The sequence below is a fragment of the Jatropha curcas genome, chromosome 3 (genome assembly GCF_041381405.1).
Source record: "Jatropha curcas cultivar XTBG-Jc1 chromosome 3, XTBG_Jcur_1.0, whole genome shotgun sequence".
Lineage (NCBI taxonomy): Eukaryota > Viridiplantae > Streptophyta > Magnoliopsida > Malpighiales > Euphorbiaceae > Jatropha > Jatropha curcas.
In genome coordinates, this window is record NC_143153.1 from 22,736,144 (window position 1) to 22,754,645 (window position 18,502).

Genomic DNA, 18,502 nt, shown 5'->3' on the forward strand with positions numbered 1-18,502 from the left:
GCCCCCTTCCCCTTACCACTACCTGTACCCTCTGTATTTCCAATCCCAGCACCTACATTTTCTTGCTCAATAATGGTCACATCTCCAACATCCCCACTTATCTCAGTTTGTGACCCAATATTACTTTCTGCCTCCCCAACACCATTGCCTGGAACTTCCCTATTAGGCTGCAAATTTTCATTATGTAAACTCATATTATCTGCCACCTGACTGTGGAACACATTTGGCATAACAACACTCGGTTCACCTTACCTCCTAACCAAATTCAGTTCAATATAATCAGTGTCCTTGAATCTTTCAAACATTAGAGTAACATCTGCATCATTCTCTATTCTATAATTTTCAGAGCATGTAATATCCACATTCCCATCCTTTATCTTGTGAACTTTGCATACGTTTTGTAAGAGGACAATGTAACTCATTCTGTCAGGTTGTGCATCATACAAATACAGTGTATCCCCTTCATATATGACCCCAATGGTGGAACTTTCAGGCAAAGCCATCAAGTTCAAGTTTTCCTACATTGTAATTTAACACAGGTGTTACAAAAAACCCTCAATACATTATGATTAAGCATTATCATTACACACAAAACGTCTGCAAAAACCCTCAATACGTTATCATTACACACAAAACAACTCATAACGATGCTTAAGCATTTCAATATACCAAAAATCATCATCATAAACATCCTCAATAATATTGATTTTCAATTTTTTTTCAAGCAAAAAATGAAGTGGGTCTGAGTATGTGGTATTTACCTCAAAACGAAGCTTGAAGACTGTGATTCCACGCAAACGAAGCACTACATGCTACGACCACTCAATTCGTTTCGTCAATAAACATCATTTTCTAGCATGGATTCTTCAACACTTCCACTGGAGATGAAGACGTTTTTGCGTGAGAGAGTTGGGTCTCTAGGACAGTCTGACCTACAGTTTCCCTCACTTGGAAGGTCATACTGGTCTACGTCAGCTAGGGAGGGGTGTTTTAGTCTTTCAGTCTTTAATTAACGGAAAAAAACCAACTTTTCGGACGGAAGGACCTTTTAATTAGACGGAGTTAAACCTGAGGGATTAGCTAGATATTTGCGCAAAACTTGAGATTAGTTGGTTAATTATGTAAAACCTGAGGGACTAAATAATAATTTTCCCTTATAAATATTATAGACACTATATAATTAAGTATTGGGGAATTGAATTTTTTTAAAATTTTCTATTTTATTCTTACAATTGTTATTGATATTTTAACACTAAATTTAAAAGTATGAATCTATTTGCCCTTTCATATTAAATTTTTGTATTTTAAAACTACACTAAAATTTTCTTCCCTGCTCCTCCCCTGGTTCCCTTTAGAAATCCTGCTCTCTCCTGTTGTCGCTTTTTGGCTATGAAATGCATATGGAAGTTGCTTGGAGGGAAAATGCAAGTTTCGTTTCTTGCATAGGTGAAGATATGCTTGCGCGCATATTAGCATAACCCAATTTTTAAATGTACATTATTAAATAAAAAAATTTTAAATTTCTAATATTTAACAATAATTACCTCACCTTCCTCTCCCCATCTTTCTGTGACAGCATAGAAGACAACACCGCCACCACCACGCCAACAGCTCTCCTCCACCACCGCCAACGGCATCGTTATACGCAGCAGATTCACGAGATCTGCTCTCTAAGTCCCACTATTTCCCGCATAGTTAGCATTCAAACTTTCTCTTTGTAAGTAACTTCCCAATTCTCTTATTTTTTCAACTAAAACCCTCTCCCTTTGACTTCATATTATTTCGATCATTCCCTACACTATCTTCTTCTTCTTCTTCCTCTTCTGCTTTTCCTTCTTCTCCTTCCTCTTTGATAATTTACCTAGGAGCAAACAAAGGATTGCATTATGTGGTTTACCTGTACAGATAATTAGGGTTTCTGGAGAATGAGCGAATTTAATGGGTTGATTTGTCATCATTTGAATTCAATCACTGAGAAGGCTGGAGACTGGAAACTGGCTTTGGTTCCAGAATCAAGGTTTTAGGGAATTTAGGGTTTAATATTCTAGAGCAGGATTCTGCTTTCTCTGCTTAATCGATTTCGATTTTCGTGTGTTTGGATCACAAGGCAATCAGAGTTTGGTCAATCTGATTCTGAGATGCAAAGTCGTTTATGATGATAGAATGACAATGGTGCGGCTTCTGGGACTGAGTCGTGGAGAATCTGACGAGTCACCCAGGGAGATCACCTCGCGAAGTAATCTGATCAGTGAGTCCGGAGAGAGTGGGTGGCTAATCAGGTTCTTTGACTCGGCCTTTTTCTGTGAGTGGATCGCAGTGAGCTACCTATACAAGCATGATCACGCTGGGGTACGTGACTATCTATGTAATAGAATGTATACCTTGCCCTTATCAGGTATTGAGAGTTATTTGTTCCAAATTTGTTACATGTTAATCCACAAGCCAAGCCCATCTTTGGATAAGTTTGTTATTGATATGTGCTCAAAGTCTCTGCTGATAGCTTTGAAGGTGCATTGGTTTTTGTTGGCGGAACTTGAGGATTCTGATGATAATGAAGGTATTAGTAGGATTCAGGAGAAGTGTCAAATTGCAGCTACTTTGATGGGAGAGTGGCACCCACTTGTGCGACCACCTAATGAGTCTTCCAGCCCTGGGGGTAAGAACCAGGTTTTGAATAAAATCCTGTCATCAAAACAGAAGTTTTTGTCACTGACATCTTCACCGCCTGTGAGCAAGTCTTTATCATTTTCACCCTCATCAGGAAATAATTTAGTGGAGGATGGAAATCTGATGTCACCAGATGAGAACAAGCTTTTTAAGAAGTTTATTCCAGGTCCAAAGGTCAGAGATGCATTGCTGTTTAGGAAGTCAGTGGAGAAAGATGAGGAAGAAAGTGAAAAAGACGGGTTTTTCAAGAGGCTTTTGCGGGACAGCAGCAGAGGTGAGGAGGAGTCAACTTCGAATTCAGATGGCTTCTTCAAGAGGCTTTTGAGGGATAACAGTAGAGGAGAGGATGAGGAGTTGACATCTAGCTCAGATGGTTTTTTCAAGAGACTTCTGAGGGATAGTAGTAAAGCTGAGGATGAGGAGTTGACGTCAAGCTCAGAAGGGTTTTTCAAGAGGTTGTTTCGAGATAACAAGAGTGATGGTGATGATAAGTTAGTTTCTAAATCACTAGAAGATGATGAAAAAGAGGGGTTCCTTAGAAAATTCTTTAAGGAGAAGGTTGAGGACAAGAAGGATGGAAATGATAGGAATGAGCATGAAGAAAGGGTGAATTCTGAAGAAAAATGTTCCAAATCTGCAGAGGATGATGAAAAAGAGGGTTTCTTCCGGAAATTATTTAAAGATAAGTTTGAAGACAAGAAAGATGGAAATGATAAAATGGATGAGGGTAATGTGAATGGTGATGAAGAAGAACCTTCTGAATTTTCATTGTTTCGGAAATTGTTTCGGGTGCATCCTGAGGATGCCAAAACTACTGCAGTGACTGAGAATAGCAATAGCAGTGGCTTGTTTGATAGCAGCCCAGGAACTGAAAATTTTTTCCGCAAACTGTTTAGAGATCGTGATCGTTCACTTGAAGACTCAGAGTTATTTGGTTCAAAGAAGAATAAAGAGGTGTGTTGATGATCACTGTTTGGTTCATTATGCTATATATATATGTCTGGCTTATTTATTATTTTGAAGTGATGGAGGTTTTGCTTGATAACCATTTTTTGATCCATAAAGTTGTGAAATTGTGATATAAGAATTTGAGAAAATTTTTTGACATGTGTTGACCTCATATTAGCGTTTGTTTGCATAGTGAAATTGTTTTGTTATTTGTTCAATTGGGTTGTAATGAAGATAAATAGTCATTGATGTTGGACAGCGCATCTTAGTTCATGAGATATGTTTGTGGAAATGCAATGGAGAGTAGGTCTTATCCACAAAAGTAATTATTCTGATATTTATTACAATTGATGGTGAATTACTAAAAGTTGATGCTGTACCAAATACTAAGGTATTTTGTAGATTGCTTATGGTTGGTAGTCTAATTTAAGCTGATGACCTCATATTATGGGAAGGTTTAGGGGGAATGTGAGGTACAAATCTCCATGGGGGTGAATTTGAAGGTTAAGCATCCATAAATTATTTCCTTTTTCAGAAAAGCAACATTGGGTAAAATATGACAGTAAATAGCATGGTGATGATATTAGATCACTGTGGAATGGTTTTTAATATGCAAAGAATAGAAGGAAGACAGTTGAGTAACGTCTTCTTTTATGGCAATATAGTGTGGGCACTGTGATTGCTAATGGCATCTCTTTTGTGCCGACGGTCCTTGATTCTCTTTTTGTTGTTATTGGTGTGGAACCTCAAAAATTCAAGCCTACTGCCACTATGGCTAGTATGGTGCCATTATATAGAGAGAGTAAAGCAAGTTAGATTCTTTGGTTAGATGCAGTCATTTACTTGGGACTGTTGCTCTCTTACCTTCCTCTACCAAACAAGGTTAACACCTTTCTTTCTGTTTTTTCCCCCAAATTCTCGTTGGTGTCATCTAGGTTTTTATTGCATCATCCATACATAGACTAGTGTGCTTGAACTCCAAAAACTACTGGTTTAAGCTAATTGCAAAATTTTCTTTTGAATGTATTGATTTTAATTACCAGAAGAAGTTCTAGAATGCATTGTTTATTCGCTGTAGAGAAAGTAATGTGAAGATTTAGCAGGTATAGAAGTAGTAACAGAATTAGCACCAATATGATTGCAACTGTAATTGTCAAAGGCATGCCTCAAGCTCAAGGCTCAACAGGCACTAGGTCTAGTGCCTCTACTATGGTCAAGCTGGCGAACTAACTGAGATGCATGCCTTATTGCTTAGGCATGTGCTTTTTTTTTTCTTTTTTTTTTTTTTTTAAGGTTCAAGATGCAACAAAAGCATCTCTCGTATATTTTGATTATCGCCATTTACTCTTTCCATTTAATTGATGTTATTAGATATATATATTATTGATTATCGATATAAGTTGGGTATTAGAGTAGAGTTTACACATTCCCCTCTGACCAGCAAATTCTACAATACTGTAGTGCACATGAGAATAATCTAGTTGCCTCTTATATTCATAGGATCTACCAGTGAATTTAGATTGTCGGTCACATATGAATGCAAAATGTCACATATGTATGCGACAGAATTCTGCACCATTTCCATGTGCAGTGTTGCTCAAATAATTCCCCCTTCTTACCAGAATTTCTCTTCCTTTATGTGTTCCAGTTAAGGCCACATTTTTTTTTTTTCTTTCCTTTTTTCTAACCCTCTCTTTGTTTAAGATTCCAGTATCTTCTTCCTCAATTTTTTTCTTCAGCCCTTAACTTGGTACCTAATCTAGAATGGTGGATTCTAGTAATGCTAGCATTAATAATTCCATGAGAGATCCGATATAGAGCACATGCTTGTTAGATCCAAAGGAAGGGATTATGGATTGTGCATCAGTTGTCTTATACTTTGTATGTGATCTTGCTTGATAAATATTTTTGAGTAGTAAAAAGTGTATTAAAGAAACCTGTATGCAAATATGTGATTACAGAGAGTGAAAAATCAGTGTTGGTCCAATTTCCATTTAATTACATGTTATCATGAACTTGTAAATAAATATACTTCATATGATTAAGAAAACCAGGTCTTTTTTGGCGGTGAGCATTTGGACAGCCATTTTAAAATAGCACATGAGTAGAACACACAGCAGCAGTTTTCAATTCGATGGAAAATTCTTCGGAATTTTACTCATGAAGTAGTCATTTCTTTGAAAGTAAATTAAATAACACATGTTGAGCATGGTACATGTCTTGAACTTGTAAATAAGTATACTTCATATGATTAAGAAAAAAACCAGGTATTTTTTGGCAGTGAGCATTTGGACAGCCATTTTAAAATAGCACAACAGTAGAACACACAGCAGCAGTTTTCAATTCGATGGAAAATTCTTTGGAATTTTACTCATGAAGTAGTCATTTCTTTGAAAGTGAATTAAATAACACATGTTGAGCATGGTATGTATATGGGAGAAATGGTTTTTTATTTGGTGAAATTTCTCTTTCATGAAGAACAAACTAGTGGGGTAAAGAAGTTCTCTAGCATGCTACAATAGATATCTTGTATTTGCGTTTGTTGGAAATTCCTTTTAATTAGAGGCATTTAGCTGTGTGGTTTCATAATTCCCTAATCTACTTTTCCTGTGCTCTTAATATGACAGAAGCATCCAGGTTCACCAAAACAACATAATGAAAAGTCAAACATGAAGCCTCCACTTCCTAACAACACAGCATCTCACTTCCGGAAGGGGGCTTATCATGAGTCGCTAGACTTTGTGATGTCGCTTTGTGAGACTTCTTATGGCTTAGTGGATATATTTCCGGTTGAAGATCGCAAAAGTGCTCTTTGTGAGGTTATTCAATGTTTTCTTATGCTTTCTCCTTTTCTGTCCTACTATTTTGTTGCTAGCTACTGGTTTCCCACATGCATATTTATGTTAGTTAGCTCTCACAAGCTTGTGCACACACCTTATCTGTATATGAAAAATGTATACATCTATAATATCTATAATATATATATATAAAAGTGAGAATGGGGAGGGGGAGCATTAGTGTTTGCAAAAATATCCCTACTAAATCTATGGATTGACAAAAGTATATTGAAGGCTTTTAATGTCATTGGTTGAAAAAATAAAGGTAACTTAATTTGATTGGTTATATTGGTTTCCTATTTAAATCTAAATTCTATTGGCTAATAAATAAAAGGAAAAATAGAATTTTGTACCTATATTATCCCAAAATTAATAACTCTATCCCTCCCTTTTTTAAAATACATTACTTTGTCCTTATGTTTTTTACTATTATACATTATTGTCCTTTCGTCAAAAAAATACAACTTTTTCCGTTAAGTGAACTGTGAGAAGACACAAGTACCCTTAAATCCCTCTTAGATTTGCATTTTCTGCCAAACTTAAATAAATTCAAAATAAAAATAAAAGAAAGCAAAGATTGCATAAAGCAAACCAAATAGTAGAGCCAAACATGGCATCAATCACCAATCCTTCAGGTGGAGGACCAGTAAGGCTAAGAGGAGGAACTATGGGTGCCAAGAATATGGTTGGAGGTGGTGTTGGGGTACGAAATGGTGCCACTGTTAATGCAATGGACTTGCAGAGTGGCTCCTCATGTGAACCCAACCTTCTTTGGCCATGAAATGGCATGGGAATGATGGGTCTCTCCGATGGATGGGCCAAATGTTGGAATGTGGTCTGTTTACAAGCATGCGTGGTGAGGAGAAGATATGGAGAGATAACAAACATGAAGGTTTAACACAAGTAATTTTATATTAGATGTTGATAAATGTAAAGAATATATAAATTAAATACAAGTTAAATGATATACATTGATTATTTGATATTATATATATTATACACATTAATAAACGTGATATAAAATTAAATTATAGTTCAACAATATTAGATCAAATATATATTTATGAATTCTAATTGGGCAGTTTTGTCTTATCTTAATTAGAAATTTAAAATTTTGTGCACTCTTATTTAGAAATTAGAATCGTATTATGGAAGCTTTGTCATATTATAACAATATAACTAATATATATATATATATATATATATATATATATATATTGTTTACATTATAAAGTTACTTGTTTTGTCAAATAAATTTTGTTTTCTTTGACTGTCAAGAATTTGTTTGATTTCACTATAAACAATTTTTGGGTTCGATATAAAAGATTTGTTGAAAACTTTTTGCCTTAGTATGATAATCAATTTTTTATTTTATAATTTAAAATATGTTTATGTTTATATATTTATGTTGATGACTAATATTTATATCAAATATTAATTTTTTTTAAAAAAATATATCTTAATATTAAAATTTAAAAAACACAAATATTACTAAGAATTAATAGTAAAACTCAATATGGAATAATCATATTTAAATTTAAATTTATTATTAAAAATATTAAATCACAAGTATCAACAATGAGTATAAATAATGTACAAAGCACGTCCTTAAAAACTATTAACTATAAATATAGTTATCACATATCTATACATAATGTTCAATATATATTTTATCTAACACATTTTGCTTTTGAAATTTCTTGTATTCTCAGTCACTTGAGGAGATGAATTTACATTTAGCTGAAGCTCAGAGTAGTGGAGGTACTTACTATATTTATATTAGATTTTACTTCAAGTATGATACCTTTGAAAGTCAATACTTGTGCATTGATTCTGTCATGTAGCTGTTTAAGAGCATCCTTCCATTGTCTAGTAGTGGTTTCAAAGAAGGAAAATATGATGTTGATTCAGGTTTGAACTAAAAGATTTAGGGTCAGCCTCTCCAAAAATAGTTGAAATGTAGTTTTAAAAGCTTTTTTCAGCATCTAAAAATGTTCTTTTTTTTAAAAAAAAAAAAAAAAAAAAGAAAAGCAATTTTAAATTGCAATGCCAAGTAGATGTGGTTTCTGTTTGGAATAAGAACTTCCAAATTTGTATTTCAAAAAATGGTGGGGAGTTTTTTAAAGCATGTTTCATATGTTATTTATTTTCTTTTTAAGAAAACCTTTCAATATATTATGTTTTTCAAAGATTTTGAGACTGAATATGTGCAATCAATGTAACTGTATGTTTTTTATATTTACAGTGGTCATTTCAAAGCTTTCTAAAAGATAACTTTCCAGCAAAAGGTGCAGCATGCCATTTTCTAAAAAGTAATCATTCATTGTTAAGATGATATTTAGTGTCGGGGTCTGTATGATGTCTATAATTTTTTCTTTAATTATTTTATTTGAAAAATGCGTCATTTATCATTTTTCTTGATTTCCCATTGATTCCAAGTTCTTTTATGGTCTCTTTTTTCTCAAATAAAATCTTGGCAGAGGCATAATTTACATGTACTGACATTGGTTTTTAACTCAAAAAAATAAAAAAAAGAAAAAGAAAAGGGGAAAGAAAAACTCTTTATGTTTAAAATGCTCAATGTCTTTTTCTCATTTTTTTTTTTTTTTCCTGATCCAATGATGCCGATTTACAATGTCCCAAGTATTACTGATAGATTAATCAGCCCATCTGTAAGCAATTTTAGATATAAAAATTTAGTATCAAGAAGCATTCTGCTACTGATTAACAATGTGAGATACTGGATATGATTGTATGTAGTCAAAATTGCAAATATAGTTATAAGCATTCTGCTATTTTTTTTTTTTTTTCATTTGTTTCTAGTTTCCATCCACTTATTTGAATATCTGTTTACACTGTTAGGAGTTTGCTTTCCAATGGGAAAGGGGGTTTATCGTGTAGTTCATATACCTGAAGATGAAGCTGTTCTTTTGAATTCTAGGGAAAAGGCTCCATATCTGATTTGTGTTGAAGTTTTGAAATGTGAATTGCCAAGGTAATTATGGAGTTACATCTCTGGTACTACTAGCACAGATCTCATTTTGTAACACAATTTCCCCCCGCAAGTAATCCAACTAGTGTGTATATCTGTTTTGTATCTTTCTAAGTTCTTTTTCTTTTTGAAAACCTTTTCAGCAATACGAAGGATGGTTTTGGTGCACAAAAGCTTTCCAGAGGAGGAATTCCTCTAGCAAATGGAGATGCATTTTTGCCAAAGCCACCTCCATGGGCCTATCCTTTGTGGACCGCCCAGGAAGTATATAGGAATAGCAGTGATAGAATGTCAAGGTCTACAGCTCAAGCAATTGACCAGGCAATGTCCCATAGTTTGGAGGCGAAATTGAAATTTGTTAGTGTGAGCCTTTATGTGGAGAAGCAATGGCCCCGACAGTCAGTGAACAATCAGTCACGTGATATTCGCCATGGCATTAATCGCAATGGTCTGCATCAAAGAACAGCTGACTGTGGTGATTTGGAATGGGTAAGGGTAGTGCTGACGGCAGATCCTGGAGTTCGCATGGAAGACATTGGGGATCAAGGACCACTTCGTCGCAGAGAGCATCGTCGTGTCCCTAGTACAATTGCCATTGAAGAAGTGAAGGTTGGCCTCTAAATTGAGTACTGTTAGTTATAGTTTTCCAATAGTGTTTGTAAACTTTTAGCTACCTTCTGCAGGCCGCTGCAGCCAAGGGAGAAGCCCCTCCTGGACTTCCTTTAAAAGGAGCTGGTCAAGATTCCTCAGATGCACAGCCTAGGGTAAGCATTCACGAACGCAGAAAATCAAGTTTCCATGTTTTTAAAGAAGAATGCTGGAACTTGAAAACTTTTAATTTTTAATAGGTTAATGGTAGCATCCCTAAGGCCAGCGATGCTCTATCTGGTGAACTTTGGGAGTTGAAGAAAGAGAGGATTCGTAAAGCTTCAGTATATGGAAAATTACCTGGTTGGGACCTGCGCTCTGTAAGTTCTGCATATTAGACTACTTGAGGGAAAAAGAAAATAGTGATCAGAATTTCTGAATGTTAATTGATGTTTTTTTCTTGAAAAGTTTATTTTGGTAATTAGAAGATTACCATAAAGAATGTTGTATTTTCTTAATGCTATAAGCTTATTAATGATTTGGTCAATAAATATATTAGATTCTTAATGTGGCTTGTGGTTATATACCTAGCATTCTTTTAGAGATTAGAACATTGAACAGAAACAAGCAATGGAAATTATAAACATTAAAAGATTGGAGCAACAGAAACAAGGAATTTGTATTGATTGGATACTGCAATTACATGTACTAAAGAAGAAACAGAATAACAGATAAAGAAGAAAGAAAATGGTTGCTAACAAACCCCAGGCCTGAGACATGCAGATACACCGCCCAAAATAACTGAATACTGTCAAGATATCCTTTGCTCTCCATTTGCTCCCTTATATAGCCTTCTCATAAGTCATAACTAACTTCTCTGATGTGTAACCTTTGCTTGATCCCCAATTTTCGTTCTGCTAAATCGCTGCCTTCAGTAATTTTATTCCTAGAATATACTAGGAAAGGTCTTGGGCCTTGATCAGCTCTATCACATTCTTGATGTCTCAGTGTGTGTGTTTTAATCTCTGGGCAACTCTGGAGTCTGCTTTATTATAAATATTTTCTGTAATAATTTTACATTGGCATCTGATTGTGATTTTATTTCTTAGTATTAGTGAATTCATTTTCTTGCTTGTTTCTTGTGCAGGTTATTGTGAAGAGTGGTGATGATTGTCGGCAGGAGCATCTTGCAGTTCAACTCATTTCTCATTTTTATGGTAGGTGCCAGTCCATGGCATCAGTGTTATGGCTAACTATTCCATAGATGTAGTTTGAAGGAAGTCACTGCTGTTTTGTTGCATCGCTTATCCTCATAATGATAAACTCTTAGATTAGATTATTCTCATGAGTTACGCTTTGTTGTCTTCTTCTTCTTTAACTGTATAGTTTAGCTTATATTAAATTGGTTTTGATGCCAGATATATTCCAAGAAGCTGGCCTCCCTCTCTGGTTACGTCCCTATGAAGTTTTGGTCACTTCATCTTATACAGCTCTTATTGAGACAATTCCTGATACTGTACGTGTAATAGTTCTCTTTGAGTAATCTGAAAATTCAATATTTTTGTTTATCTCAGTGATAATGGTTCCCTTTTTACAGGCTTCACTTCATTCTCTCAAGAGTAGATATCCCAACATCACAAGCTTGCGTGACTTTTTTGTTGCTAAGTATGAGGAGAACTCCCCAAGTTTTAAGCTTGCACAGGTAATGGACTGCTGTTCCACTGGTGTGAAAACATCACATATTACTAGTAATTACCAAAGCATGATGATCCCCATCTCTCCACAACTGTTTTGCTCATTGGGGATGTATTGGCCAATACATTTTTTTGTGGAGTGATTAGGATATTTGCTCTTGGAAATATTTTGTTATTCTCTGGTTTTCCATACATGAATAACTTTCTTCGTCATCTTTTTATTAAACATTCTTTTGATGTTGTTCTCATCACTGGACTTTGGAAGTGAAGGGAATTATGTTTAGTAGGTGAAAAATATGGAGACAAGGGAATATGATATGGTATATTTTCTTCTGTTTGCAACTAATTTACTTTTTTAGTGTACCTAGACGAATGTCTTACCAGAATCAAAATTACACCACCTTTGACCTTGGACACTACTATCAATAAAAGCCACCTTTTATATTATAATTTTTGGTGGATATTATTGATAAGTTTTCATCTTAAGAAATCATGAACATTAAAGCATTAGTCTGAAAACAAATGGTAAAACTCTGGGTGATTGAACATATATATATATATATATATATATATATATATATAGATATATATATATATATATATATATAGAGGCAAATTTTCAAGAAATTTAGCCTAAAAAATACAGAAAAGATGGGAATAAATTATTCTAATTGTGATTAAACTCTAGGTTAGTAATTATTTTTGTCACAAAATCTTAAGTTATTATGATTTAAAAATTAAACCCTAATTTTATTTCAAAAAAATTTCCAAATTGTTGGAAAAAAAAATCTTACGAATTTTAACGGAGTCTAATATAACATTTAAAATAATGTACATGCCAAAATTAAAATTGGTGAAACTTCAACTTTTCTTGCATATAAACATCAACAACATATTGAATCTCACTTCAAATTTGTAATTATAGGATTATGACTAAAACAAATAAAGTACCTAATCATGATATATATTAAGTAATTAAATTGAGATAATTAAGTTTTTATGTTCATAATAAAATTTACTGCGAATCTCTATTAGATTGATTTATTTGAGAAGGTGTTGCCAGATTTGATGCAAAAAGCGAAACAGTTAGCTGCAGTCAACATTGATGTTTATTCTTAGTGTATATATATATATATATATATATATATTTTTTTTTTTTTTTTTTTTTTTTTTGATTGCGTATAAATTATTTTCTTATGAAGATATAAATTATTTTAAAAAAATTACAAGAAATCTGCAGCATCATGCGACCAATCCTAATACTAAAGAAATAGCAGAAGCAATTTCATATTTAATTTATTTACTTACAAAAAAGAATTGAACTTGCAAGTTTGATACAAAATCAGCCGAATACATTTTGTAGAGTAAATTATCAGTGTGAATTATATTAACGTACTAGATGCTAAATATAAAAAACAATTGAACACATATTGTAAGATACAATAAGCTTAGCTTCTTTCTTAGTTTAAAAATATTATATATTTTACTTTTACACACGAATTTCTATGTATATTTGTATTTATTTTATACACAAGCCAGTTTGAGCAGGTTTTGGTTCATGTTCAGCCAATTGATTTCGTGCTGCATTTCTTTAGGAAAGTTCATCCAGCCTGTGCTAATATAACTCTGAGTCTGAATTATTTGGATTCAGTAAATTGAGGTTGTGACTAGCTTTGCCCAATTGCTAACCCTAGCAATATCGTGTTTGAAGGACAAGTTAAAAAGCACAGCCAAAAGCTTTTTAACTACAGAAATTTGTTTTGTTGTTTTTGTTTAAGGAAGTCATAATCTCTTCTACTATATATCCACAAAATGCATTATTAGATTCTGTTTGCCTTTTTATATATGCTGTTCATGGTTGGTTTCTTTTCTTATACATGAAATGATCAAATGAATGCTCTAGAGACAATATCACTTGGTTTATCTTTATCTACCTTTTAAATATTATATTATATTGGGGGAAGTGAATGATTTTTTCTTTTTGGTTTATGTTTTCCACGTGCGGATTTTGTTCACTCTGATTCCGACTGGATTGCTTTATTAATAAGATGATAATTGATTTATTTGTTTTATTGCAGAGGAACTTCGTGGAAAGTATGGCAGGATATTCTCTAGTGTGCTATCTGCTACAGGTGTGGTGCCTTTCCTCCCTCTCTCTCTCTCTCTCTCTCTCTCTCTCTCTCTCTCTCTATCCCCCTCTACCCTTCAGTTAATAAAGCTACTGCCTGATATTTAACAGCCTCAAATAATTAGTTGTCCAAATCAAGTAGAAAATTCATGTTAAATTTCCATGTAAATTTATCTGCAAACTTTGCATCTGTATTATGTCTTTTAACAGTTACTTTTCTCTCAAGCAGCAGCATATTTAACAGTTTGTTGCTCATAATCATATATTTGATAATGTTACCTACTGCTGAAATTATCACTTAATTCATTTTTATTGAAACTCTTCCTTGGAGCTCCAGAAAACTTGTATGAGCCAATAAGTATTCATTTCGGCTTCGGCTTTACAGTTTTGGGTTTTAAAAAATGAGATATTATGGCCTTCTATTTGATATCGCCAGCCAAGTGTAAAGGCTCATGAAAATTTTACAATTAATCTAATGTTTAGGTTAAGGATAGACACAACGGAAACTTGTTATTGGATGAAGAAGGTCACATCATACATATTGATTTTGGATTCATGCTCTCCAATTCACCTGGTGGTGTTAATTTTGAAAGTGCACCCTTCAAATTAACTCGGGAGCTTCTTGAGGTAATAGTTCAATGTACAACTTATTTTTCCCTTTGCCAGCCATCATTTGACAACCTCATTTAGAGCTTGTTTGGCATTGAGGTTGAAATCGCTTTTCTGAAAAAGCAGCATTTTGAATGCTGTTGCCAAAACCAGTTTTGGAGTGTTGTTTTAGCTGTTTTGAAGCTGTCATGACTAAGATATGTGAAATTTCAACTTAAAAACAAATTTCAAAGATCTTTAACCGACATTTTCAGCAAAGTGCTTTTTTCAATAGCAACTTAAAAACAATGCCAAATTAGTATACTGAGTTGATTTAGAATTTTGGATTTCTTGGTTCCAAGGTTAATTGCATTTTTTTGTTATTGTCTTAGGTCATGGATTCTGATGCTGAGGGAGTTCCAAGCGAGTTCTTTGACTATTTTAAAGTAGATAATTTCTTTTATTTTTATTTTATTAGTTAATCCTGTTTGGCTCCACTCTTTAGAGAACTATTCTTATGTCTTTTGCATTTCACATCCAGGTTCTATGCATTCAGGGCTTCTTAACTTGCCGTAAGCATGCAGAGCGTATTATTCTTCTTGTTGAGATGTTACAGGTACCACACATAACTATAACTTATCTTTTACTGCATACATATGTGTGTGTATGCTGTATGTGTGTGTATTCTACTCCTTCCATTTGTTATGGAGCCTTCTATGTCTCTGAGGTTCAACGTCATCAATTGATAAATATAATTGATGGAAACTTTGAATGCTGTACCTGAGATTTAAATTTCAAAAGAATGAATACGTGGATGAACAAAGGCTGTTTGGCTGGCACTAACCATGGTCTTCCTTAGGAATGGTACTAGCCCTATCTTAATCAGGTTTCTGATTGTTATGGATAGGTGGAAATTAGTTGTTTAAATGGGAAGTCTTGAGTTATTTATTTATTTATTTATTTATTTTAAATTAAATGAGGGTGGTACGTTATTTCAAATACTTAAGCAAAGATTGTTATAATTAGATAAAGTCTGTTAACAGTTGACGGGCCCTGACCCATCATTGGATATCATTAAAAAAAAAAAAATTCTGTTTCCTTTGTTCTTGAGAAAAAGCCAAAAATGCATTTTTCTTTTCTTGTTTTTTTTTTTTTTCTTGCTCAAGGAAACAAATTTTAATTAGTAAGTTTATAAAATAATTAAACAAGTAGTGGAAGGAAAAAGATTCATTTCCTTCCTTTGTTTGTTAAATCAGATCTCATTCTTTTTTGTTTTGGGCTTAATAAAAATGAGTTTCCTGAGCTTTAATCCCTTTTTCAATTGTATTAGGAACTTTGGAAACTTAAAAGTTCAGGTTCCATTTGGAAACACTCTTCAAGAATTCAAATTAATTCAATTAAATTCTAAAAGAATTAAGTTCTTATATAAACATTATTCCAGTTCATTTTATTTTTTTAATCGTCTTTATTTATTTTAAAAATAATGATAATGTCAAAACTTTGGGAGATTAGAGTATAAATTATAATGATATTTGTGTAATTTGACTATGAGTCCAATCTAATTAAATTGAGTTATTGTAAAACCAAACTTAAAATGATATGATTTCTGATACTTCAAAATCATTCTTTTTCGACAGATTATTTTATTTCCAAACATAAAAATTAACAAAATAGAATTATTTTGAATTAAATTGTTGCAAAACTTAGCTTTCCAATCTGGAGTTGGTATCAGAACTTAGCTTTGTCGTAGTTATATTTCTGACAGAGAAGTTCTTCAAATTGGAATCATTTAATTGCATAACGATTGTCCTTGTGACTTTTTTTAGTATAGTTGACTGAAAGCTCTACTTTGAACAGACTATCAATACAAATTTACATTTAAGAGGCTATCAATAAATATTTTTTTACTCAAACTAGAAGTTCATGTGGCTTTATTAGCTATTTTTAATACAAGGTAGCTGAGAATCAGTATTGAGCTAACTATCTGATGGTATATTTTATTCTATTTAGATGTTCATATGATGCTTATTTTTAATAAAGTAATAAATCAGCATTAAATAATGTAAATTTATGATAAACTTGATATGAAATTATAAATATTGTAGTTCTGATACTGAGTTAATGGTTTATGATAGAATTGAAAAGATTTCAAGATTCATGAACTTATTTTTTGAATTTTGCCTTTTTTTTAATTGTCTTCATGAAGTAACATAAAATAGCAAAATTGTAATAATTAATTAGGATTATAAGATGCACAATGGTTGCAGAGGATTTGGAGGATTATTAATGGTACTTTGTATACAATTTCTTGAATCAGGATTCAGGTTTCCCTTGTTTTAAAGGTGGTCCACGGACAATACAAAACCTAAGAAAACGATTCCATCTAAGTTTGACAGAAGAGGTATGATACAAGTTCTGTATTCATATTATTCTGATAAAGATTTTTTCACTGCAATGGTTGTTATGTTATTTGTTGCTTTCTTGCAGCAATGTGTCTCGTTGGTGCTTTCTCTTATCAGCAGCAGCCTTGATGCTTGGAGGACACGACAGTATGACTACTATCAGAGAGTTTTGAATGGGATATTGTGAGGATATACTGCATTCTTTGCTCCCTTTGACAATCGCCAGTTCAGCGCGTCATTTTTTATCAGAGTTGCATGTAAGTTGCAACTAAATCACTGTCATACAAGGGAAATTGGTTCACTGCATTGTGGCACAAGATTTTGTTGCAGATTTAACAAATTCTGATATCAGATTGTTGCCTGTGTTTCCTTGGTGCGAGGAGTTTGTAATTATACCAGCTGAAATATGTGTTTAGGAAGTCTAGCAGGCTAAATTGTTTTCAGGAGAGTCTTCTTTTTCTTTTCACTGTTTCCTCGTCATTTAATATGGAATTCTGCCGGCGTTTGGTGAATTTAGTTGCTCAAAAAGGAAGCATACTTTTATCCCCTCTTAAGAAAGCATGTACAGAGTATTCCTGTGATGATGATGGACAGTCGTGAAAAGGCGTCTGAGACCACAAATGCATAAGTAGAATTTTACACGGGGTGGCGGTCGACAGCAATACAAATACCAAGTATTCCTGATTTGTACATTAGCATTTCACCATTAGAAGCAGTATTCTTCAGACAAAAGCTTGGCAGACAATCAGATGGCTAGCCTGTTTCACTTCTGGCATCAACTGTTTAATGGCGAGTCTTCCCAGGTATATTTCTCTGACACGTCCTTACCAAAAAGTCGTCCTGGCAAAATTCCTGAAAGCTGTATATGAATATAGCAAGTGAGATCATATACCATCTTCTTTCGAGGGTAAAAATTGATTGAAATTCTAGTCATACAACATAGTGTTTGATGGGCGCAGGGTTCTGGTCCAATTTGTGTATTCGATAGAGAATTTGAGTCTGTAAACTATTTTACATGAGATGTTAGTGTTAGATGTTTTTAAAAAAGAGTTAAGTCTCTTTACTTGTGTCTTAATCTTTCAACTATAGGAAAATTCCTGTAATATTTGATGATGCAACTGGACTCAAGGTATCAGTTCAGTTCCTCGTACATAGCACAAAATTATTATTATTATTATTATTTTTACTGAGATTTTCTTGTGATATTATGGTTGTTCATTGATATAGTATTAGAACAACATGTTATATTTTTGCTTCGTTACGCTTTTCAATCTTCTCTCTCTGCCACTCTTGTATTCTTTTGATCTAGAAATACTGCTTACAAGTAGCATTGTGGCTGGGTTGTTAACAATTTGAGCGAATTTAATATTGCAGTGATTGAGATTGGTTTATTAACATTTGTCTCGGGGCTCGATATATTATTTTTATCACAAATAAATTATTGAATAGTGAAAGGATGATATTATGCAAATTGAAGCTATAAAGGTAGAATTGTAAAGTGGTAGCATGATGACATCACTTTACTTTGAGGAAACTTTTTGTAGGTTTTATTTTAAGAATCTTGTGATTGAAAATGAGTTTTATTATTTTTTTGACGCAATTAACCAAAAAAAAAAAAAATAAAAAGTACAAATGTAATAAAAGAGATATCAAGACGA

At 33.3% G+C, this 18,502-nt stretch overlaps 1 protein-coding gene across 1 annotated transcript; it reads left to right on the forward strand.

The window, feature by feature from the left end:
• The first annotated feature begins 1,576 nt into the window (after positions 1-1,576).
• On the forward strand, positions 1,577-18,049 carry LOC105629582 (phosphatidylinositol 4-kinase beta 2). Its single transcript, XM_020677542.3, has 16 exons — positions 1,577-3,621; positions 6,243-6,434; positions 8,165-8,213; positions 9,315-9,447; positions 9,588-10,053; positions 10,128-10,208; positions 10,293-10,412; positions 11,180-11,249; positions 11,451-11,548; positions 11,630-11,734; positions 13,805-13,858; positions 14,338-14,481; positions 14,835-14,888; positions 14,984-15,058; positions 16,760-16,843; positions 16,930-18,049. Exons 1-16 carry the CDS (start codon positions 2,164-2,166, stop codon positions 17,029-17,031), a joined length of 3,285 nt encoding a protein of 1,094 aa, XP_020533201.1. The 5' UTR covers positions 1,577-2,163; the 3' UTR covers positions 17,032-18,049.
• Positions 18,050-18,502: the final 453 nt, after the last annotated feature.

Bases quoted from the DNA above. Each gene is read 5' to 3' on its own strand.
- LOC105629582 (XM_020677542.3), top strand. From the start codon at position 2,164: ATGACAATGGTGCGGCTTCTGGGACTGAGTCGTGGAGAATCTGACGAG. The intron at 14,482-14,834 runs GTAATAGTTCAA...TTATTGTCTTAG, and splicing joins TAACTCGGGAGCTTCTTGAG to GTCATGGATTCTGATGCTGA. The intron at 16,844-16,929 runs GTATGATACAAG...GCTTTCTTGCAG, and splicing joins ATCTAAGTTTGACAGAAGAG to CAATGTGTCTCGTTGGTGCT.